Source organism: Oryctolagus cuniculus, chromosome 1 (assembly GCF_964237555.1).
Source record: "Oryctolagus cuniculus chromosome 1, mOryCun1.1, whole genome shotgun sequence".
Classification (NCBI taxonomy): domain Eukaryota; kingdom Metazoa; phylum Chordata; class Mammalia; order Lagomorpha; family Leporidae; genus Oryctolagus; species Oryctolagus cuniculus.
Genome location: NC_091432.1, coordinates 227,541,063 through 227,565,910, shown reverse-complemented (window position 1 = coordinate 227,565,910; position 24,848 = coordinate 227,541,063). Strand labels below are relative to the sequence as shown.

Here is a 24,848-nt window from a genome sequence, read left to right as displayed (position 1 = left end):
TGCTTTTCTTTTTTACTTCATCCTTTTACAGTCCTATGTAAAAAGTGGTTAAAGACTTATCTTATAGGCGAGGAAAGCGAGGCTGAACTCAGTTTAGATAGCCTACCCTAGGTCCAAAACTAGGAGTTGAAGATCAAGTCCCAAAGCCCCATCACCGGACCTCTGCTCCCCAGCCAGCTGGCTCAGGTGCCCAGGGCTGCTTAGAAGCCCCCTGCTGGTGCTATTGCCTTGCTTCTCCCTGGAGGGAGGTGGGACAGATGGAAGAAGCAGTGTGCCTCCTGGAGGTGTTGACTTTTGCATATGTGTCTCCTTTTCTTTTTCTTTTTTTAAAGATATATTTATTTGAAAGGCAGAGTGGCAGCAGAGAGAGGGAGAGACAAACTGGGGGCGAGGGGAGATCTTCCATCTACTGGTTCACTTCCCAGGTAGCCACAAGAGTTAGGGCTCGGCCAGGACAAAGCCAGGAGCTAGGAACTCTGTCCAGCTCTGCCAGGTGGATGGCCGTCCTCTGCTGCCTTCCCAGGGTCATTAGCAGGAAGCTAGATTGACAGCAGAGCAGTGGTGACTTGAATTGGCACTCCCATACGGGATACCAGTGTCGCAATCAGTAGTTTAACCCACTGTGCAGCAACTTGCCTACAAGTTTTCTGAAATCATTGATTCAACCTAGATTGAATTGTGTTTATTAGCAGAGTTACAGCTCAGTTAACTTTTTCATAGTAATGACAGCCAATACCTAGTACTTCTACAAGGAAAGTTCAAAAAGTTCATGGACCATCGAATTAAGAAATAAGTTCATTTTTATATAAAATATTTTTTGAAATCCATACATGGTCTATTTTATAATATGCATTTTCATGAATGTTTTGAAGACCCTCTCACATGCATGGGTCACACCAAAATAAACTTATCTCTCAATTTCATTTTCCATGAACTTTTTGAAGAGGCCTTGTACAGAGGATATAGTATTAGACATATACTAATGTATTGAATTACCAAAGCAATCTTGTGATGTCTATAGGACTACTTTTTCTAAGTAGTTCATTGAAGTGTGAGGTTTACAAGGAAAAGCACACCTGTGCTAAGTATACTGTGAGTAGAGTTTGGACAAGGTAGACATGCCCACATGTAACCACCCCAGGTCAGGAAGCAGAGCATCACCAGCCCCCCCAACCCAGGAAGCTCAACCATGCCCTATTCCGGTCCACATCTCTCCAAACCAAGGACTGCTGCTGGCCCACATGCCAGTACTATTTCTATCGCTGTACAGGGAGGGAAACTGAGGCACAGAGAGGCTAAGTGGCTTGTTCAAGTTCACAGCATGGAGCAGCACAGCTGGGACTCAGACTCTGGCAGTCTGGCTCCAGAGCCTGTGCTCCTATGCAGCATAGTTGGAACAGCACGGTGGGCCAGTGGGAACCGAGACCTTCACAGTCCAGACTCCCAACAGGGGAGTCTTATCAGCTTCTGCCTGAACTCAGAAAACCCATTGTTTGAATCCTTACCCTTAGAACTGTATTAGAATTTTATCCCATTTTTTTCCCCTTAGGATTCGTTCATTTATTTATTTGAAAGTCAGACTTAGAGAGAGAGAAAGGTATCTTGCATCCTCTGGTTCCCTTCCCAAATGGCTGCAATGGCCAGGGTTGGGCTAGGTTGAAGCCAGGAGCCAGGAGCTACATCCAGGCCTCCCACATGGGTGGCAGGGGCCCAAGCACTTGAGCCATCTTCTGCTGTTTTTATCAGCCTATTAGCAGGGAGCTGGATTGGAAGTGAAGCAGCTGCCACAGGACCTAACACACATATGGGATGCTGGCATCACAGGGGTAGCTTCACTTGCTACACCACAGTGTGGGCCCCTGTAACCCGTTTTTCTGACACAGGAATAGAAACTGACTTGCAATGGCCCCACTTCCTATTAATCATTACTGTGGTCGGGTATTGTGTGAAGTTCTTTATGTAAATTCTCTGCCTTGGTCTGGTTACCCAGCAGTGTGCCCATTGTAGAGACAAGGAAACTAAGACACAGACGTCGAGAACCTGCTGAAGATCCCACAGTACTCAGACATGAGGCTTGAAGCCGCCAGTCTCATTCCAGATCCCCCAGTCTTAATCACCATGTTCACTCCTGTCTCACTTTCTGTGTCCACCGTGAATTAATTCTGCGCTAATTAATCATGATAATTTTACATGACTGGTATCATTGCCATCATTATTGTTATTCCCAGCGCACTTCCTTGAGCAGACTCCAGTCTGCTTATGCTGGGCTTCCTGTTGTCCGTTCGGCTCACGCTGACATCTGCTGCCTCCCTGCACGGTGGATCCAGCCGTGGTGCTTTTGCCGGTTCTCCAGTGAACGAGCGTGTGCCTGTGTTGGGCACTGTGCTGGGTGCTGGGGACCAGGGAGATTTAGCTCTGCCTTGGAGAGGGCCTTGCTGCCAGGACCACAGGAAAACTGCACTCATTGGCTCCATCCATGTCACCTCACCAGACCCCGCCACCTGCACCCTGGACAGCGAGCCCTGCCTTCACCGGCATGGTCTATCCGACGAGGCAGAGGCGGGCTGGGCCCTTGCCCCGCAGAGCGCAGCTTCTGGCTTCCCAGCCAAGCAGGTACCACAGGTCCCCTGGAGTATACTGCCAGTGCCAACCCTGGCTCTTCATTGCTTTTTTTTTTTTTTTTTTTTTTTTTTTTTATGTATTTCAACAACAGAGTCACAGAGAGAAAAGTAGAGGCAGAGAGGTCTTCCATCTGCTAGTTCACTCACCACATGGCCGCAACAGCTGGAGCTGAGCCAATCTGAAGCCAGGAGCCAGGAACTTCCTCCAGGTCTTCCACGTGGGTGCAGGAGCCCAAGGACTTGGGTCATCCTCCTCTGGTTTCCCAGGCCATAGAAGAGAGCTGGATCAGAAGAGCAGCCAGGACTTGAACTGGTGCCCATATGGGACGCTGGTGCTGCAGGCTGGGGCTTTAACCTGCTGTACCACAGCACCGGCCCCCTGGCTCTTCAGTTAATGGCCTGGTCCTGAGTTCTGCCTTTTGTCACTAGCTGCCCAAACAAACCCCTCCTGGGAGAGGTAGGGTCAGCCTTCTCTGGGTGAGGGACTGGTGGTGGTAGAATGAGTGTAGTTGATGTTAGTTTGTATTTTAGGACAACCAACTGGGGAAATGAGGCTCGATAAAATCTGCCTGGCTCTGGGGAGACATGAAAGGGAGAGCGATTCTCAAGCAGAACCCACCTGTGTGTGGGAAGTGTGTCAGCATCTCTGGGGATGCTGGAGTTTTATGCTTATCCCAAGAGGGTGTGAAGTGATAAAGTTTTAAAAATCTGAAACCAGACAAAAAAAATAAATCAGGAAGGGCACAGTTAGTCAAACACAGCCACAAATCAGAATTCTCTTGGCTGATGGCTCTAGGAAAATGACTTTGTCACGTGGCCTTCATCCATGCCCATTCATGCATTGTTATCTTTGACTCTGTATTGTGGTTTTTTCCTCTGTGTCTGGACATAGTGTTAATGCATTTATCAACTTCACTGAGCTATAATTTATGAACAACAAACCACCCATTTGAAGCATATGATTCAATTAATCTTGACAGTTTTACGCTTATGTAGCCACCACAATAAAGACATAGAATATCTCTCTCACCTCCCAAAAATCATTTTTGTTTATTTAGCAAACACTCATCCTGCACTTCCCCGTGCCAGGCCTTGCTGAGTGCTTTAGAAATGCCCATTTCGGGGCCAGCGCCGTGGCTGACTTGGTTAATTCCATATGGGCACTGGGTTCTAGTCCCGGCTGCTCCTCTTGCAGTCCAGCTCTCTGCTGTGGCCCGGGAAGGCAGTGGAGGATGGCCCAGGTCCTTGGGCCCTGCACCCGCATGGGAGACCAGGAGGAAGCGCCTGGCTCCTGGCTTCAGATCAGCACAGCACCAGCCGTAGCAGCCATTTGGGGAGTGAACCAATGGAAGGAAGACCTTTCTCTCTGTCTTTCTCACTAACTCTACCTGTCAAAATTTAAAAAAAAAAAAAGAAAGAAAGAAATGCCTGTTTCGTCTCATCACATATCTGTGACGTTGGTCTGTGATGTCCACACTTCATCACCCTCAGTTTAGAAACTTGGTACAAGTGAGTTTCTATTCCTGTGTCAGAAAAGTGGGGAAGGAGACTGAGGCACAGAAAGACTGAGTGGGCACAGCCGGTGCGTGGAGCGGCCTCATCAGAACCCGGACCTCCAGATCTGCGCTCTTCACTTTGAGGCGCTGCTACTTCTCGTTCACCATTCACAAAGTGCCTCTGCTGGCCCCAACACTGGGGCAGGAACCTGAGTACTGAGAGCTGGCTCCTGACCCCGGGAAGCCCACAGGCTAGGGAAGGAGTCGGATCCCTGCACTGGGCACCCGAGTTGACGTATTACTCCAGTAGTGTGGGAGAACCTCTAGGGAGCAAGGCCACGGGATGCCTACTGCCTCTGAGGCCCCATGGAGGGAGGCGGAGCTGGCAGCTGACTTCCAGGGACCCTCGGGGAGTCCGGAGAGCCTGACACCGATGTGCTGGGGGTCTCAGGAAATCTCACCCATCTGTTTGCCTCCTGTGAAGCTGGCGCCGTCATGACCCCCATTTTATAGGTGAAAACCTGGAAGACACGTGGCCCCGGCACCCACGGGGAAGGGTCAGACCCTAGGTGAGTCTTACCTGAGTCTTGTCACCAGTGTCCCGTCAGTTGCCACACCACTCCCCATACTGCAAGTGTGCCCTGGTCTGGCCTGCGCTGTGACCGGGCGTGACCAAGCAGAGGGAAAGGTATTTTTGATGAACAATATTTATGGGAAGATGTCATTTTCTGGAGAGTGTTTCTGGGTGTAAGAAATGCCATTTGGAAAGCCGGTGTGCGTGTCAGTAATTTTTTTCCCCCTCATTCTGAGAAAAAGCCTGTAGCGTGTGGTGGGGGCAGGGTCTGCAGCTGGCAGGAGCTCTGGCATATGTTGTAACTAAAAAGAGAGGGAATGTGTTGGTGGGACAAGCTACCGGGAGCTGTCTCGGTGAGCTGCGGCCCTGGTGAGTGTTTTAATTGGGGAGGATTTTGGAGGACTATTTTGACATCTGCTCGTGTCTCTGCTGATTTTTCTTCACTTACAGTAGGAAACACAAGCTGTGGATAAAATGACTTTAAAATAATTGGAAGTAAAGATATCTCCTCTCAAAGTCGAATTTGAGAGGGACACTTTTGAAGAAGTGGAAACTGAATTCCACTTCGAGGAATCCATCCTGAAGCGGGAAGCTTTGTACCTACGGCCCTCGTGACAACATCACATACGGGCACTTCTTACAGACTAGAAGTGCCAGCCAACCGGAGGGGCTCGCTTCGGCTCGTCTCCAAGTGGTGCGGTGCTCCGTAGCGATTAATGGCCATCTCCACAGCGGCGCTAACGAAGAGTGGCGTTGCTTAGGTCACGATCAGCAAAAAAAAACAAAAGAAGCCTTAGAGATCTTAGAACTATGTTCTAAAAAGTGGAGAGAGAGGAGGGTGGAAGGAATTACGCAAAAACATTGTCTCCCAAAGCAGCTGTTGGGATAACTGTAATCCTGTCCTTTGAACGTGTCTGTCTTCCCGTGTTTCTGGAGTAGGCGTATCTAATTCTTAAGATGCAGAAGAAAAGTGTGATCTCTGTGTCAGAGAAAGCTGGCCGCAGGCGCGTCTATGTAACCGGCTTCCCTGAGTGGATCCTCTGTCTGCAGAGGAGCAGATCGGGCACATCTTCAGAAAGAGCTGAGCCCGGAGCCAGCTGCTGCGTGGCTTTGAGCGGTTGGTTTGACCTCTCTGAGCCTTACTTCCTCACCTCGCCATGGAGGTGCCAGTGTTCTCCTCATGGCCTGGTTAGGATTAAAAGAGCCGGCACCCAGTGATGGCCCAGCTTGCTTCTCCACCAGAACTGCCCCTGCGCCAACGTGTGAGTGTTTCTCTCCTGTCTTTCTTCCCCCTGGTTGCCTGGAGCCTTTAGGGGACAGGGCCGTCCGGCTGAGCTGGCCTCCGATTCTTTCCTTGGGAACACTGAGCTTTGGGAAGGACTTGAGTCCGTGCCAGCCTCTTTGGAAGAGCTCTTGTGGCCAGGAGGGCAGCATTGCCCTGTGTAAGAGGAAGCTGTGCCGGCCCAGCTCCTGCCTGCAGCTTGGTGCTTGGGCCGTTTTGGTTACTAAGGGGACCCTGGCCCACTAAGTCAGGAAAATGGGCCAGGATTTTTTTTTTTTTTTTTTTTTTTTTTTTGCCCTGTTCTTCAGCCTGCTGCCATTGTTGAAAAAGTAAACACTCCACACAGCTTAACAGGCAAGTCCTCCAGCCAGGAGTGGGAAGAAATCAAAAGCCGGGGGCAGTGAGGAGAGCCACAAGGGCTGGTCTGTGCCACCGGGGCCCTGCTGGGAGCGTGGAAACAGCGCCTGCTTCTGCTGCAGAATTAGCAGCTGCTCACCAGGGCCTCAGCCCCGAGGCTTCTCTCCAGTGGCCACTGCCCCTTCCCTTTCCTCGAGGCCGGCGGGTGACTCTAGGGTGCGGCCGCCCTCAGCTCGGCCCTGAGGGCCCGACATCCCCAGCTGCGTCTCTGCTTCTGTTTCTTTGGCTGCGTGTGGCTCAGCCTTTGCCCACACCATCACCAGGAAGGGGCAGATTCTGTCCTTGAGCCACCGTCCTGCTCGGCTGTGGCGGTTGTGTGCGTCACAAAGTGATCGTGACAGCCACTGTTGATGATGAGGTCCTACTGTGTGCCCAGAGCCGTGCACACCTGTAGCACCTGTAATCCTCACAGCAGCTGAGCGGGACGTGGGGGAAGGAGGCGTCACCTCCATTTCAGACTGACGGGTGAGGTCAATCAGTAGACACACGCCCTTGGGCGGGCTTCTTGGCTCCTCAGAACCTCAGTTTCTCATCTCTGGGGTGAGAATGATGATGCCCCACCTCCAGCTCTGCTGAAGGAAACGAGAGAATGTGTGTGGCTGTGCTGCATGAGCTATGCAGTGTGACATCAGGGACAGAGAGCACATGCTGCTGGCTAACCTGTTGGGCTGGGGGCGGGACAGCTGAGGAGTCCTGGACAGTCCTCCGTGAGTCTCAACGTTCACCCCTGTAAAACGGGGACTGTGCTCTGTTCATCAGACAGAAGTGCTGTGAAACCTGATGCTTTGCGTTCTTACCAGCTGCGGCACCATTGGCCGATTGCTCTTCTGTCCATAAGGGAGGCAGCGGCTGCGGTGAGCTGGGGGTGTGGTGGGGAGAGCGAACTCCGAAGCTGGCGATCCTGCCCCTCCTCTGTGGTTCCCAGCTCATGGTGCGTGCGGTAGCCTGTCACACACTGAATGACAGCTTGGAGAGCAGCCCCCGGGGGCCTGGGCAGGCCAGCCCGTGGCAGAGGCCGTTGGAAGCACCACTCCTGTTAAGTGGAGGGGTTCCAGGGCTCTGCCGCTGGCAGTGTTTTCTCAACACCTGGAGGCTCCTGACCAGCGTGGCTACACCCTCTGCTGGAGTCTCTGCATGTGAACTTGGGCACCAAGTTCTGATTGTGAGTCTGCTTGAAAGAGCCAAACCAGTGTTTGTGAGCCTTTACTAAGTGCTGGTGGTTGTGCAGTGTGAGCCCGGCATTGGGCCCAGCAAGGCGAGACAGGCGGGCCGAGGGACACCGGGGCTCAGGACAAGGATGGGATGGAGGCTGTCTCCCTGAGGGTGTCTGTTGACGAGGAGGCAGATGGTGCTGTGCAGAGAGCATGGGCCGTGGAGGCGGCCAGTGCTGCGTTACCTCTACCATTCACTTCACCTCTCTGAGCCTCGTTTTTCTCCAGTTATGTCGAACAATGGTGTTACTGTCCAGGTTGCATGGTTTGATAAGAATTAAATGAGATAAATTAAGCAAAGTGTGGATCAAGAATTAATAAGCTTCTCACGCGCTGTCGTTGCCACCCTTTCCCAGGTCCATCAGCACACCCAGGCTTCTGCAGCCAGTGGAAGTCTAGTTCCGTCACTAGCTTGCACAGCATGCTCTTGGTGAATTAGGAAAAGCATCACCCCACGCCCACCTCAATCGAAGCCACTTGCAGGCACGCGGGTGGGCAGGTTTCAGCCCCAGCCTGGCAGGCCAGGCAACCTTGGGCAGTGCTCCCCTGCATGGTGATATGCAGTGTGCACAGTGGGGCGACTTAACGTGAAATTGATTCCTTACGTACTCGGTGCCATATGTCTTGTTTTATGCCTGTTGCCCTGGTGTAATAAGCCCCTTTTCACACCCACACATGTCCCAATTTGGACAACAAATTATAAGGACTTTCTACTTAAGCAGAGCAAATTTAAATAAAGATGACAACTCTAAGTTTAATACTCAAAAGGAAAGAGCTTGTTGTGACGGGGCAGAAGGACTTAATAGGTGGGCAGGAAAAAAATGAGGATGGATTCCAGCAGTGCATAAGCGATGTGATTAACAATTAGGGGTGGGTGCTTGACGTAGTGACGGCTCACCACCACCCCCCCACCCCCCCAGCTGCTGCAGACATTTGGGGAGCAAACCAGGAGATGGGAGCTCTCTGTCTCTCTGCCTCTTGAACCAATTAAAAAAAAAAAAAAAAAAAAGGAAAACACTAACTCAGTCTACATACTGTCCTGTAACAACACAAGCTCTGCACAGTTGCTGCCAGACGGGGGGAGGGGACCCTTTCATTCTCGTAGCATCCCTTCTTTCCTTCCTCCCCCTGCCACGCCTGAATCCCTGTGAGGCATGACCCCCGCTTGTCCTTTGCATTACTGCACCTGTGGAAGAATGGCCGTGGCCGGAGCCTCGGAGCCACTGCTTGCTGAGACTTACTGAAAATAAAACCACATGCAAAGCATGACCTCCTCCTTGGAGTTTCCGGGAGATGTGACCATGTTCACACTCGGCCAGACCCCTGTATCCCGTGCTCAAGAGTGACATGATCCCCAGAGATGGGCCGGGAGCCTTTGGTAAATGAGAGGTGTGGCCCCGAGAGCCCCACTGTGCATCAGAGTTCCTGGGGCCAGAGCTTTAACCCTCTGCCTGTGTTATTAATTTTAATTGGAAAACTCAAGGGGGAAAATGGGGCATAAAGAGCTCTCTTCCCTTGCGGCTGTGTGAGCTGGGTGTGCTGCTTAGGCTCTGTGAAACCTGGGATCAAGGGTTTTATGGGAATTAAATGAGCTAGGAAATGTGAACCCCCCACCCCCACCCTGCACCAGGCCTGCCACAGAGGGAGACTTGGTCAAATGCCCCTCTTCCCAGAGGAGGCCAGGGGAAAAGTCTGTGTGCTGATGGCGTGCCCGTGACCTCCTGTTCTGGATTTCTTTTGCCTCACAGAAAGTCAGAAACATGGCCCTGGACGACGTCGTGATCCTGAATGTGGACACCAACACCTTGGAAACCCCCTTCGACGACCTCCAGAGCCTCCCAAACGATGTGGTGGGTGATGGTCTCTCAGGGTCCTGCTGGCTGGGAGCCGGTGCGGTGGACATGGAGCTGCCAGGGAGGGGTGGCGGGCAGGTGGGGGAAACGGGAGGGTCTCCGGGGGCCCAAGAACTGCTGTTTGTTCAGCCGTTCCCTCTGGAGCCCTTGTCTGTGCGGAAAGTGGGGAGGTGCTTTCTTCTCTGAGTCTCTTAGAAGAGCTGTGCTCTTCTAACCTTCCGCTGAAAGCCCGAGACTCAAAGCCAGCTCAAGGCAGCCCCTCTTCCTGTAGGAGCTCGGGAGGGGCCTGCCGCCCCTCCCCTACCCCACCCACAACCTTGTCCCCAAAGAACGGGACGGCTTCCCCTGAGTAACACCCGAGAAGTGGTGGCACAATGCTGGGTGTGAGCAGGTCGGGGCGCTGCACGCTCTAGGCCGTCACGGAACACAGCATGCACCCACGTAGCTGGAAAGGGGCTGCAGAGCTATGACTGGGGCTGCATGTTCCCCAGAGCTCTGCTCGGTGCCTCAGGCCTAGGCAGGATGAGAGTTCTGCTGGACAGAAGAGAGGAACTGGCTGCCGCCTCGGCCACACTAACGTGACCACGCCGGCCTCTGGCTGCTGCTCGAGCTGCCTGACAGGCCGCTGCCGATGCAGACCTGCTCCCCCTCATCGCCGACGTGGGTGATGACGGGACCTCACAGATGAGGACGGTCTGGATGTTTCTGGGCTACCCTCCTCGGCTTTGCCTTCCAGAAGATCCACGAAGGTCGTCTGACTTCCAGCTTGAAAGGAGCTGATGTTCTGCTTGTGCAGTGCTGGTACAAGGCCGGGGCTTGTGGCTGGTGGAGCCTGGGCAGGGGGCAGGGGTGGGTGTGTGTTTGAGCCGGTAGGCACTGGTGCTCCGTCTCTGGCAGGAGCCCCTGCACTGTGTGTCCAGCTAGCAGAAGAGATCACCATTTATTGGCAAAGCATTCACAACAAGGTCTCAGTCCACTCTATTCTTAACTCACTGTGAGATTTTGGGGGCATCAGGGGGTGCTCTAGAGATGTCTCCTTTGTAGCGTCATTAAACAGTAGCTAACATTTGCTCTCTCACTGCACCCTTGGTGCCAGGCCAGGCCCTGGTCACTGACTTTTCCTTAGTCTTCACACCACTCTGAGGACCTCCCACTTTATCCACAGAGCTGCAGGCCAGTGGGGCCAACACCTGGACCTGACTGTGGGAGCACAGAGCCCCCGGTCCTGCCATCCCTCCAGGTGCCGCTGCATCCGCATCTCGTGTGATGAGCATCCGCACTCGGTGGAGGGAGCCTTCCCAGCTCGCTACAGGAAGGAGGGGGCTCACCAAGCATGCACCTTGCTGCAGATCCCACGGCCAGTGGGGCGCACCCTGATCTGAACCCTTTTAGATGACACCAGAGCTTGAGCTGCCTCTGCTCAGCACAGAGGAGTGCAAGATGGCAGATAGAGGAAGTCGTGCGTCCCATCGGACACATGAGTTCCTTTGATCCGAGGAACTGGAGGAGCCTGTGTCTGTTCCCTTCAGCGGGGCAGAGCGCCTGCTGAAGCCATGAGTGTTGTGTTAGCGCCCTCTCCCTCACTTCAGCTGAAACCCCTGAGGGGAGCTTCTTGCGGTAAGAAAGGGCTCACTTCAGCGTCCAGTTTGGCGATTACAGTTCAGGGTCTGGCAGTCCCCTAATCCGGCATCTGTGGAGGCTGGGCATGGCAGGTGCAGAGGTCTGATCACTTTGCTGAGCCAGGAAAGAGAGAGGGAACGTGGCTCAAAATAACCTTTTCGCAGGAACTACCCTCCTAGGGTACCCCCCTCCCTCCCTCCCCCGTGGCCCTAATGCCTCCCACCAGACCCAGTCTCAGACGCCATAATTAGATCAAACCTCCACCCTTATTCCAGCAGCCATTAACATCACGACAGAGTTTAAACATCTACATGAATTTTGGCAAGACAAGTCCTGCTGTACCCATAACAAGTCTCTTGGGCGTGGACCTTGGAACTGCCAAGTGACTGCAGGACATGAATCCGCAGTACATCAGGGGCAGAAAGGGGCCAAGGGCCCTGGAACTGCACAGAATGAGTGACTGGCGGCTCAGAGCCAGCAGTGGACTCACTGGTCCCGCCTGCACTGCTGGCACCAAGCAGCAAAGAGGAAGCAGATCTTCAAAGAATGTCTTCCAGTGGAGGACACAGACTGTAAATTACAGTACAGCATAAGAGACCACAGGGAAACAGGACTCCGGCCCAGAAGGGTCCAGGAGAGAGAGTAACAAAATTTGGGGGAGCATAGTGGAGGCTTCCTGAAGACAGCAAATTCTGAGATGCCTTTTAAATGATGAGTGGCGTGGCCTCAGGGAACCGGAGTAACTCAAGCAAGTTATTTTCCCTCTCTCAGCCTTGGTTTCCCACATTAACAGAGAAATACAAGACCTGCTCTTAGGATCATTGTGGCAAATAATACTGTTAATGTTCATCAAATGCTTGGCTGGGTGCCCACCTGTGGTTGGTGTTTAATGAAGGGTACCTGCATTTGTTTTTAATAAAATTGTTGTTGATAATTACAGGCAAGGTTGGGGTAGTTAATACCCTCCATGTCCTGGCCGTCTCAGCCTGCACACATGCGGCCCCTGGTCTGCTAGCCGGTTTGAAGCAGCATTTAGTATGTTCTGTGGCAGTGGGACTCCGGTGTGGGGCTGGAGCCTCATTAAGGATTCCCGGGATAGCAGGGCGGGGGGGGACCCCAAACTGTGTGTTGCATGGCTGTGGAGCGCAGATTTGGTTCAGGGGCAACGCAGTGCCAGGTGAGCACTCAGGTTCTCAGGAGCAGACATCACGCCATGCGTCGTGCTCACCTCCGTGACCCTGGTATTGAGACCTGGTACCCCGGGCCGGTCAGCACGTCCGCGAGGACCTGACTTCCCCTCTCAGCAGAGCTGCTCTTACTCCATCAGGCAGATTCTGTTCCCTGAACATTTTGCAAATTGTTGTCCTTTTGTCCATTCCTCCAAAACATCTCCTCGTCCAAGTTCGTATCTTTTCCTGCACAAACAGCAGCCTCAGAACTGGTTTATCTGACTCCAGTCTCGTCCCTCTAATCCTTCCTCAAGCACCTTTCTAAAAACATAAATGTTCTTGAGCTCCTACCTAAAATTCAGTGAACAAAATTAAAAGAAAAAAAAAAACTTTTAAAGACAAAAACAACCCTTCCAGGCTTTCCCATTGCCTATAGGCTGAGTCAAGTTCCCCTTGTTGGCTTTGGAATTCAACAGACCTGTGTTTAAATCCTGGCTTCTTCATTTTCTGGCCATGTGGCCTTGGGCAAAATGACTTCAGCTCTCTGACCCTTCATTTCCTCATGGAGTTGTTGTGAGTTAAGTGGAGTATGTAGGATCCCTTTAAATTGTTCTGTGGGTGCAGTAGGCAGGTGTCGCTCCCCGTCTTCGTGGAGGAATGACACAGGACCCTGCGCTGTTCTTTTGTCTGCTCGGCCCTCCCCGGGTTTGCTGCTGGTTCTTCCCAGGTTGCCTACTGTCCCTTCCACCTCCGTGGAAGGGCAGTCCCCCCTGCCACATTCCCCACTTCCGCGGGGGAGCGGCACACCGCCGGCCGGCGCTCTCGGGGGCTGCACAGGTGTTCCCCTTAGATGTTCCTGGTGCATGCCGTCTCTCTCCTCCTTTATAGTCCTCTTCCACCAATCCCAACTCTGCTACCCACACGCCGAGTACGCTGCTCTCCTCCAATCAGGAGCAGGTCCCACAGTTTATTGGTTGAACTGGAGGCAGCTGTGTAGAAGCTGTTTCCCTTCTCAGCGCCATATTGTGGGAAAGCAGATGCATAGAATAAGTCTTAATTCCAGTAACTCAGTCCAGTCCGGGTTGCTCCCCACAGGCAGGGTTTGACAAAGATAAATTATGGATGCCAGTGATATTTAGCATGGCATTCAAAAGCCACTCTTCATGATATGATCCTCCTGGTTTTTGTTTTTGTTTGTTTGTTTATCTTCACATTCTTTAGTTTTTTCTTCTCTCTGCTTCAAACTCTACATTGTAGGTGTTGGGAACGGTTAGTCACTCTCCCAAACTTCTATATTGCTTCATACTTCCAACTGCATACAAGGTTTCTTTTGTCCCAAACGGCCTATCCCATCTCTTAATCTCTTTCTCATTCTTTAAACATTACACTGTAAAAACTTTCCCTGATCTCTCCAAATGGATCTGACCATCCTTCTCTTATGTTCCCACAGCCCCTTTTGAACCTTGTAGAATTGTATTGATTTGTGACCTATGTCTAGGTTCCTTTTTTAATTGTGAATTCTTTGAGGGCAGGAATCAAATTTTATTTTTTATTTCCCAAGGATATAGAAGCCACCAAAGAGATAGAGGAATGGAAGGCACAACTGGGTTGGGTATTTTTGGTAGTGGAAATCTTACAAAACATGGCATCTGTGTTGATACAGTGTTAAAAGAGGCCTCGTTTCTTGCTACAGTGAAATACATGGACCTGCATTAATCTTTCTGCCATCAGCAAACACAACTCTGAACAACTCTCTTCCCACATTACACAATAGGTAGTTCAGGGCCATGACCCCTGAGTGCAAGGAAGCAGAGTTGAGGCCTACCATCCTCCTAGCCTTTTGCCTCAAGGTATTTTCTAGAAACTGGAGCCAGAAGGGGAATCCCCAGCAAAGCACAGTGGTCCTGCTGGGTTGCAAAGCTAAAGGATGGATTTGGAGGGAGAAGTAGTTTGTCTTCGTGTCAGAGGACCAGATAGAGGGGAGCTACTCAGCAAAGAGCTGCAGATATCTGAATTGCCAGATACGCTGAAGACCATCTCTCTGTAGTCCGCAGAGCTCACCCCAGCGAGGAATTATTCAAGTTCTGACCAGCCACTCAGCATGTTAGAGACCCCAAGAGGCCTTGACTTTTTTTTATATGATAGCAATGAAGTTGAGGAAATTACTCTTTTTTTTTTTTTTTTATTGAGAGAGACAGAGAGAAAGGTCCTCCTTTTCTGTTGGTTCACCCCCAATGGCCGCTGTGCCAATCCAAAGCCAGGAGCCAGGTGCCTCTCCTGGTCTCTCAGGCGGGTGCAGGGCCCAAGGAACTGGGCCATCCTCCACTGCACTCCCGGGCCACAGCAGAGAGCTGGACTGGAAGAGGAGCAACTGGGACAGAATCTTGCGCCCTGACTGGGACCAGAACCCGGGGTGCCGGCGCCGCAGGCGGAGGATTAGCCCATTGAGCCTCGGCGCCGGGCGAGGCCTTGATTTGATAGGTTTAAATTAACTCCACAGTAAAGGGTGTTTTAGACCTGCCCTAACAAAATCAACCCTTGGGAAGCTAAGACAGGGCTTTAGGGTTGTTGGTGATGTGCTGGGTTTCATTCTGAGTGTCAGTTACATGGAGAGGAATTCAAGTTAGACACTGATAATATGTACAATTTTAGGAATGTGTACGGAACTTTAGTGAAAAGAAATTTGAAGCTATTTATGAAGCTCTCAAAAGATGTGCAAGAAATTTAGCCATAGCAAAAAATTTAATCCTCTTCAAAAGAAGACAACAAAACCTATAATATCTAGCATCCTACTTAAAAGTATAAGACATATTAATAATCAGAAAAGTGTAACCTATTAGAAGAGAAAAAACAGTCATTCAAAACGTGTCTGGAAATGACAGATACAAGGGCGGACATTTGGCCTAGAGGTTAGGATACCTGTCAGGACACCAGCATTGCTGCCTGATTTCAGTCCCAGACTCCAGCTCTTTTTTTTTTTTTTTTTTGACAGGCAGAGTGGACAGTGAGAGAGAGAGACAGAGAGAAAGGTCTTCCTTTGCCGTTGGTTCACCCTCCAATGGCCGCCGCGGCCGGCGCGCTGCGGCTGGCGTACCGCGCTGATCCGATGGCAGGAGCCAGGAGCCAGGTGCTTTTCCTGGTCTCCCATGGGGTGCAGGGCCCAAGCACCTGGGCCATCCTCCACTGCACTCCCTGGCCACAGCAGAGGGCTGGCCTGGAAGAGGGGCAACCGGGACAGAATCCGGCGCCCCGACCGGGACTAGAACCCAGTGTGCCGGCGCCGCTAGGCGGAGGATTAGCCTAGTGAGCCGCAGCGCCGGCCAGACTCCAGCTCTTGACTAAAGCTTCCTGCTACTGCAGACCCCAGGGGGCAGTAGGTGAGCTAGTTGGGTCCCTGCCATCATGGGAGAAAAGGACTTAAAAACAGGTGTTATAAAGCTATAAATAAACTCAGGGACTTAAAAGACTTGAACTAAATGAGGAATGGAAAATATAAAAAGAATGAGAGGAAACATCTACAGGTGAAAATATAATGCCTATAATAAAAAAAAATTAGTGGAACTTAGAGGTGAGAAGACACCAGAGAATATGGTTAATGAACTTGAAAACATAGCAACAAAAACTATACAATATGGAAAAAGAAAGAAAAAAAGACTTTAACAAGTTAACCTCATTGATCCAAGAAGCTTAGTGAACCTTAAGTATAATGGACCCAAACAACCACGCAAAGGCACATCGTGGTAATTGCTCAAAAAATAAATAAATAAAAATAAGAGAAAGAGGTAATTATGGCAGACTTTTTGTCTGGAGCTATATAAGTCAGAAAGTAATGGCATAACATTTTTATAGTAATGAAAGAATTTGTGTAGGGGCCAGCGCTTTGACGCAGAGGGTTAACGCCCTGGCCTGAAGCACTGGCATCCCATATGGGTGCCTATTCTAGACCTGGATGCTCCTCTTCTGATCCAGCTCTCTGCTATGGCCTGGGAAAGCAGTAGAAAATGGCCCAAGTCCTTGGGCCCCTGCACCCACATGGAAGACCTGGAAGCAGCTCCTGGCCCCTGGCTTCAGATTGGCGCAGCTCTGGCCATTGTCACCATCTGGGGAGTGAACCAGTAGATGAAAGATATCTCTCTCTCTGTAATTCTGTCTTAAAAAAAAAAAAAAAAAGAATTTGTGTCAACCTAGAATTCTATTTCCAGTGAAAATATGCTTGAAAACAAAGATGTGAAATAATTGTAAACAGGATTGAGCTACAAGAAATAACAAAGGACGTTCTTTTTTTTCAAGATTTATTTATTTATTTTAAAGTCAGAGTTACACACAGAGAGAAGGAGAAGCAGAGAAAGAGAGAGAGAGAGATGGGGGGGGGGGTCTTCCATCCACTGGTTCACTCCCCAGTTTGGCACAACAGCCAGAGCTGTGCCAATCTGAAGCCAGAAACCAAGAGCTTCTTCCGGATCTCCCATGCAGATGCAGGAGCCCAAGGACTTGGGCCATCTTCTACTGCTTTCCCAGGCCATAGCAGAGAGCTGGATCAGAAGTGGAGCAGCCAGGACTTAAACTGGCACCCATAGGGGATGCCAGTACTGGAGGTGGTGGCTTTACCCGCTACTCCACAGCACTGGCCCCAAAGGAAGTTCAAGTACAAGAAAAATGGTAACCGTAAGAAACTTGTATTATAAGGGAGTGAGGAGAAGCAGAAATGGTAAAATTTAGCTAAATGTTAGAAACTAATTTTCTCATGTTTAATTTATATAAAAGATAAAAACAAAATAAGTGACAAGCAGCACCAAGGACAGGGAAGGAGAACAGAAGTACATTACAGGGGCCGGCCTTGTGGCGCAGCTGGTCAAGCTGCTGCCTCCAATGCCAGCATCCCATGAGAGTGCCAGCTCCCAGCTGCTTCACTTCTGATCCAGCTCCCTGGTAATGTGCCTGGGAAAGCAGCAGCAGATGGCCCAGGTACTAGCGCACCTGACAGCCGCGTGGAAGACCCAGATGGAGTTCCCAGGCTCCTGGCTTCAGGCGGTGTTGCAGTGGATTCCGGCCCAGTCCTGGCTGTTGTGGCCATCTGGGGAATGAAACCAGTAGATAGAAGTTCTCTGTTCCTGTCTCTCCCCACCCCTCTCTCTATCACTCTGCCTTTTAAATAAATAATAAATCTTTCTGTATAAAAGAAAGTTAGTTATGTTATAAATAAACTGATATGACATTATTTGAAGGTATTGAGTTAAAAATAAATCTTTAGAAAAAAATATATATACACACATAGTAAACCTGAGAGGAACCACTAAGGGGAAAAAAGGCAAAGATGTGTAGCTGATTAGCCAATACTGAATGACCAAAAGATTTTGAGGAAAAAGAATAAAGGAACCAAACAGAATAAGTGGGAAAGTTGATAAGCTCACAAACCATATTGATCTTTACATTAAATGTATATAGCCTAAATAGTCCAATTAAAAGGGTTATAAGTTATATAAAAAAACCCAATTGTATGCTGTATACAAGAATTCTGCTTAGGAACATAAAAAGTCAGATAGATTAAAAGAAAGAAAAAATATACCTTTCAAACACTAATCAGAAGAGTTTGCGGGGAGAAGACGCAAGTCTTCCTGACAGAATCTCTGTAAATACTCCCCAGGAGAAGGGATGTCATCCCCTGCTTCCAGCCCCTTTGGAAAGTGGGCTTGACCTGCTGCCACACTTCTGAAAAAACAGAGTAAAGGAAGAATGAAAGCTTTAGTGGCGAGATCGGCATTCATGACTCTAGCCAGGTCACACCTGTGATGTGAGGCTGGGAGCAAGATGCTTCTCTTCTGCAGTGTCCTTTCCAAAAGCCCTCTCTGGTCAGGACAGGAACTGCAGATAGACTTGGGGACATTCTACAAAATACCTGACCAGTATTGCTCAGAGCACTCAAGGTCATTCATAGAAAAAGGAAGGACTGGCAAACTGTCCCGGGCCAGAGGAGACGAAGGAGACAGGCTACTAAATACAATATGGAATCCTGGATGAGCCCTGGGACAGAAAAAGGAAAATGGAAACACTGCTAAAGTCACAGTTTAGTTGATAATAATGTACCCATGTTCTTAGTTTTGAAAAGTGTACAACATGCACACAAGGGTACTTCAAAAAGCTAGTGTAAAATGGAATTAAAAGTTTATTTTAATGCAAAAAATTTTGAAATGCATGCATACATGGGCCTTCAAAAGTTAATTGAAAATGCATATTGTATAAAAACTATGTATGGATTTCAAAAAATTTTGCAGCCGATTAAACTTACCTTGTAAATCTGTTTTCCATAGCCTTTTGAAGTGGCCTCATGTAAGACGTATTAAGGAAGAACTAAACTGGTTAAGGAGTAGATGGGTACCATTGTGCTGTCTTTGCAACTTTTCTATAAATCTAAACACATTTTAAAATAAAAGTTTATTTAAAAAAACAAGGGAGTATTGGAGAATAACTTTATGCCTGTAATTCTGGCAAATTTGATGAACAAATTCCTTAAAATATACAAATTACAGAAATTAACCTAAAAATAAAAAATTTTTACCAAAGAGTTTTGAATTTACAATTAAAGCTTTCCAACCAGGGAAACTCCCGGCCCAGATAGCCTCACCAGTGAATTCTAGCAGACGTTTCAGAAGAACACACTCCTTCAGAAAAGCAGAGCAAAGAAGCACCTCCCATCTTATTTGATGAGATCCGCATTATCCTGACATGAAAACCAGACAAAGAATTTACAAGAAAAGGAAACCATAGACCAGTATACCTCATAAATATCAGGACAAAAACTTGAACAAAATATCAGCAGATTGAATCCTGTGATATATAAAAAGGATAATACATCATCATCAAATGAATACCAATTGGCTGAATATTTGAAAATAATCCATGTTGTTTACCATATCAGTAGGCTAAAAGGGAACACCCTAGCAAGGCATATGCAAAGAAAAAGTATTTTAGGACAAATTAAGCACCAGTTCACATTAAAATCTCTTAGCATACTATCCACCCCTCACCCCTACCCCACCCCCCAACCCCCTCACATGAGAGTGAATGGTGAAAGGTTGATTGCTTCCCCGCTGAGAATGGCACCAAAAAAGAAGGATGTCTGCTCTCCCCATTTCTGTTCTGCATTGAGCTGCAGGTATGAAAGAGTTCACTAAGACAAAAGAAATAAAAACCCGAAAGATTAGAAAGCAGTAGGTAAAATTGTCTTTATTCAGACAACATGGTCATATATATGGCAAAACCCTATGAGGTCTTATAAATGAATTTAGTAAGGCTGCAGGATAAGACCAGCATGCATATTTCAAAGGCATTTCTATATAGTTGTTATGAGCAATTGAAAAATTAATTTCAAGATTTATTTTATTCGAAAGGCAGAGTTACAGAAAGGCAGAGGCAGAGAGAAAGAGAGAGGTCTTCCATCTACTGATTCACTCCCCAGTTGGATAGCCAGAGCTGGTCTAATCCAAAACCAGGAGCCAGAACCTTCTTCCAGGTCTCCCACGTGTGTGTAGGGCCCAAGGACTTGGGCCAATTTCTACTCTTTTGCCAGGCCATAGCAGAGAGCTGGATTGGAAGTGGAGCAACCAGGACTCAATCCAATATCCATATGGGGTGCTGGCACTGCAGGTGGCAGCTTAAACCGCTGTGCCATGGTGCCAGCCCACCCTCCAAAATCAGAGTTTTAAGGCATTATTTAAAATGACATATATGGCCTGGGAAAGCAGTAGAAGATGGCTCAAGTGCTTGGGTCTTTGCATCCACGTGGGAGACCCAGAAGAAGCTCACTGGCTTTGGATCGGGACAGCTCTAGCTGTTGCGGCCATTTGGGGAGTGAACCAATGGAAGGAAGACCTCTCTCTCTGCCTCTCACTATCTGTAACTCTACCTCTCAAATAAATAAATAAAATCTTTAAAAAAATAAATTACATAAAACACAGAATACTTAGGAATAAATTTAACAGCATATGTGTAAGAGTTGTATACTGAAAGCTATAAAACATTTTCTGATTTAAAAAAAATAATGACCTACATACATGCAGAGATAGTCTGTTTTAAATTGACAGTAATTTTTTAGAAAACATTTATTTATTTATTCATTTGAAAGTTGGAGGGAGAGAGAGAGGGATGGAGGGAGATCTTCCATCTACTGTTTCCCTCCTCAACAGCCAGGGCTGGACCAGGCCAGACCAGGCCAGACCAGACCAATGCCAGGAGGCAAGAATTCCGTGCCGGTCTTCCTCAAGGGTGGCGAGGACTCAAGGACTTGAGCCATCATTTGCTGCTTCCCAGGCGCATTAGCAGGGAGCTGGATAGGAAGTGAATTAGCTGGGACTGGAATAAGGGCTCCAGTATGAGGTGCAAATGTCTCAAGGGGTGGCTTACTCCCCTGCACCACAATGTCTTCTCTCTATTCAATGTTTTTAAGATGTTAATTTTCCCTCAGTTGATCTATAGATTCAGTATAATCCCAACCCAAATTCCAGATGGCCTTTATATTTGAAAACTTGACTAGCCGATTCTAAAATGAGTATGATATGCGGAAGATCTGGAACAGACAAAACAATGTCGAAAAATGAATGAAGTTGTAGGACTTATATTACCTGCTTTCAGGACTTACTATGAAGTTACAACAAATAAGACAATGTAGATAGATGTATAGGTCAATAGCACAATATTAAGAATCCTGAATTAGAACTACATGGAAATGATCAATTTATTTTCAACAAATATGACAAAGTAATGCAATGGAAAGGGCTGGCGCTGTGACGCATTGGGTGAAGCTGCTGCCTGCAGTGCCAGCATCCCATATGGGTGCCGGTTCAAGTCCTGGCTGCTCGACTTCCAACAGCTCTATGCTATGGCCTGGGAAAGCAGTGGAAGTTGGCCCAAGTCCTTGGGCCCCTGTACCCCCGTGGGAGACCTGGCTCCTGGCTTCGGATCTGCGCAGCTGTGGCTGTTGGACCGTTTGGAGGAATGAACCAGCAGATGGAAGAACTCTCTCTCTCTCTCTGCCTCCTTCTCTCTCTGTATAACTCTGACTTTCAAATAAATAAGTAAGTAAATAAATAAATAAATCTTTTTTAAAAGATGCAATTAAAAAAGTTTTTTTTAACAAATAAGCTGAAACTGGATATCTATGTGGAAAAAAATGAACCCTTGATTTTTTAACTCATGTAAATACATACTCAAAATAGATTTTTTTAACTTAAACATAGAATCAAAACCTGTATAATGACTAGAAGAAAATGTAATAAAAATTTTCATGAACTTGAGATAGTCAGAAATTTCACAGCGCATTTAAAATCACGCATCTTAAGAGAAGAACTGATAAGGTGGGCTTCATCAAGAGGAAACAACTTGCCATCCTCGAGTGACGTAGTTGAAGATTGATGAGACAGGGTACAACCTAGCTTGTACATAGGAGCAAACATGCGAATGTTTTTAGCAGCTTTGTTCATCATCTCCAAACTCTGGAAACATTCTAAATATCCTCTGTTTGATGAACATATTAACAAATAATGGTACACTCATAAAGACTACTACTCAGCAATAAAAAGGAACTAACCATGGAGCTAGCCAAGAAATGGACAAATTTCAAATATATTATAAGTGAACAAATGCATTGATATGCCATCCTACAGCAAGCTAAGGAATCGGCCGAGTGATTGCCAGAACTATAACGTGACACAAAGGCCATTCCATATCTTGATTGTGGTGATGAATATATGACTAAATATGAATATTCATATATGAATATATGACTCCATGCTCCTCTCAAAATTCATGGCTCTATTCACTAAAAGTGGTGAATTTCACCATATGTAAATCATGCCATAATAAGCCTAGCTTCAAAAGTATTTTGAAGACTGACCACACCAGTCACGGTGTGATACAACTTACCTGTAGCTCTCATTCCTGATGAGGGCACTTTGGAAAACAGTTGGCAATTTTCTGCAAAGTTAAACATAGGCCTCCCACAATACTCAGCAGTCCCTCTCATCGCTGTTTATCTGAGAGAAGTGGAAATACGTGTCCAAACAGGCCTGTACGTGGAAGTTAAAGCAGCTTTATGCAGAGTGAACAGTAACTGGAAACAAGCCAAATGTCTATCAAGTGGTAGACGCATAAACAGTGTGCACTATCTCTGATTTTTTTTCGTTCCTGAGTCAGTAGTCCATAGTAGCAAACTTACGCACACAACAATGTGAATGAGTCATAAATACATTATACTGAGCAAAAGAAGCCACACAGGAGGATATGCGGTATGCTTTCACTTATATGCAATTGTAGAGGAGAGAGTCTCCAGTGGATACGTGCAGATCGGTGGTTGCCTTGGACTAGGCTGAGAAGGCAGGGCCTGGCTGCCCAGGGACACACTGAACCTCTGTGGGTGAAGGAGATGTTTTGTGTCTTGATTGTGGGGGTGGTTACACTGGCATACACATGGGTCACAACCCATCAAACTGTACTTCCTGAATGTATGCTTTCTATTATATATGAATTACGACTTATTGGAAATTAATTTTTAAAAGAGGAACTCAACATTGAGTAGAGTTCAGCACAGCTCTGCTGGTTTCTGTGTGATTCATGAACACAAGCAAAGGTTGTAACTGGAGGCAGGATTGCTCTGACCTGCTAGATGCCTAGACAATTTAGTATCAAATTTTATAATCTTGTCTCACTTAGCTTTTTCTACCCTTAAAAAAAATGAGCTTGGCAGAGTTAATGCCTCATACTTTCCTAGGTTCCATGAAATTTGCAAATGTGCTGATGTCACTGGCAAAATTGCATTCTTTCCTAGCTGTGGATTTTGTAGGAGAAATGTCTCAGTACTCCATCTTTTATTGCTCTAACTGCCTGTTTACAGACTTCATGTTTATTTTGATCCTGGCCAGGCTTTCTCCCTGCCAGGTGTCTTTCCTGGCTTAGAACCCTCAGACTCTGGGGGTGCTGTCCACCCTTGTGAGTCAACAATGCATTGGATCCCAAAAGCAAGGGACCAGATCCTTCGTGCCGCTGATCTGCCCTGTTAGTGCGTCTGTTAGTATTTGATGGAGTGTTTATTCATTCAACAGGCATTTCCTGAGTACCTACTAAGTGCCAGGTGTCTGATATACCAGATACAGAGATGATTAAGACCTGACTAACCTGTCTCAGTGAGGTTACAGGCTGGTTAAGAGATGAACTGCTGGAGGTCTTGCCCCCACTTCTCTAGACCCAGTGCATCCTCCACACTGTAATCAAAAGCAGATTCCAGAACAAGGGTACCACTCCGCACTTAGAGCTCCTTAGTGGGTCCTCCTGTTTCTCTGGTGAGATTCAGGCTCCGTAATATGTCCCTTTAACTGCCAGTCTGCCTGCCTCTGGGCTGCTCCCCTGCCCACCTGTGCTTTCCGCCGGCGGCTCTGCAGCCACCCACAGGAGCCCTCAGACACTGCTAGACTCGAGGTCCCACATTGCAGATTCACCCGTTATTCCTTCAGCCCAAGTTTTCCAGAAGTATGCTCCCTGTGCGGGGCCACAAGGCTGTGGAGATGTATAAGAAGTGGTCACCACAGTTTATTGTGAAAACAAGTGACCTATCCCTGCCTTCTGGGTAGTTTTTTGTTTTATCATAAGGAAGCCAGAGAGGACAAAGGATTGTAAATCAGGTCTTTTGATTTTTTTTTTTTTTTTTTTTTTTTTTTTTGACTGGCAGAGTTAGTGAGAGAGACAAAGAGAAAGGTCTTCCTTTTTCCATTGGTTTATCCCCCAAATGGCCTCTACGGCCAGTGCGCTATGGCCAGTGCGCTGCAGCCAGATCGCTGCGTGATCTGAAGCCAGGAGCCAGGTGCTTCCTCCTGGTCTCCCATGCAGGTGCAGGGCCCAAGCACTGGGGCCATCCTACACTGCCTTCCCGGGCCACAGCAGAGAGCTGGGCTGGAAGAGGAGCAACCAGGACAGAATCCAGCGCCCCAACCAGGACTAGAACCCAGTGTGCCGGCGCCATAGGTGGAGGATTAGCCAAGTGAGTTTTGTTCCCACCTGGTAACGGAATGTCAATCTGACAAGTTTTTTTTCTTCAAATTGTACTTAAACACCCCAGTGCCACGGGGTCCTTTGGGTTTTGCTTCTCTTGCAGCCCCCCTCCATGCCACCCTGGCTGGAGATCTTTGACTCTGTTAAATCTTGCTTTTAAACATTTAAAAAAACAAAGAAAAAAAAAGTAGTCACCGTATCTGGACAGAGACGAATGTGCTGAGAGGCTGGACTGGAGCATGTGGAAGCTGGCAGTGTGCATGCAAACAGGATGCCTTCGGGCAGGGTGACGTTCAGTGTGGCTGAAGCATAGGCAGCGTGGTTGGGATGAGTGCAGGAGACCGGAGAAGACGACAGGAAGGACCAGGTTGGAGATGCTCATCCAACAAGTTTGGGTGGTGGAGGACCAGCTGAGATGTCTAGCCCTGGGAAGGATGTGTTGAGCCCCACGCTTGTGTGAATCACAGACTGAGGGAGTAGTGTTAGATCCCAGCTCTTGTTGTCTCATTTCCAACCTCTAGCCAGAGAGCTACTGAGAGCTGACTGCAGGTCAGAGTACACTTGCTTCA

At 48.3% G+C, this 24,848-nt stretch overlaps 1 protein-coding gene across 13 annotated transcripts in view; it reads left to right on the top strand.

The window, feature by feature from the left end:
• DENND1A (DENN domain containing 1A) overlaps nucleotides 1-24,848 on the top strand; it is a 558,482-nt gene that overhangs the window by 367,230 nt on the left and 166,404 nt on the right. For all 13 annotated transcript variants that reach the window (XM_070056538.1, XM_070056536.1, XM_070056525.1 and 10 more), the window contains one exon: nucleotides 9,350-9,451. In XM_070056538.1, coding sequence (XP_069912639.1) covers nucleotides 9,350-9,451 — 102 coding nt within the window. The remainder of the gene's footprint in view (nucleotides 1-9,349; nucleotides 9,452-24,848) is intronic.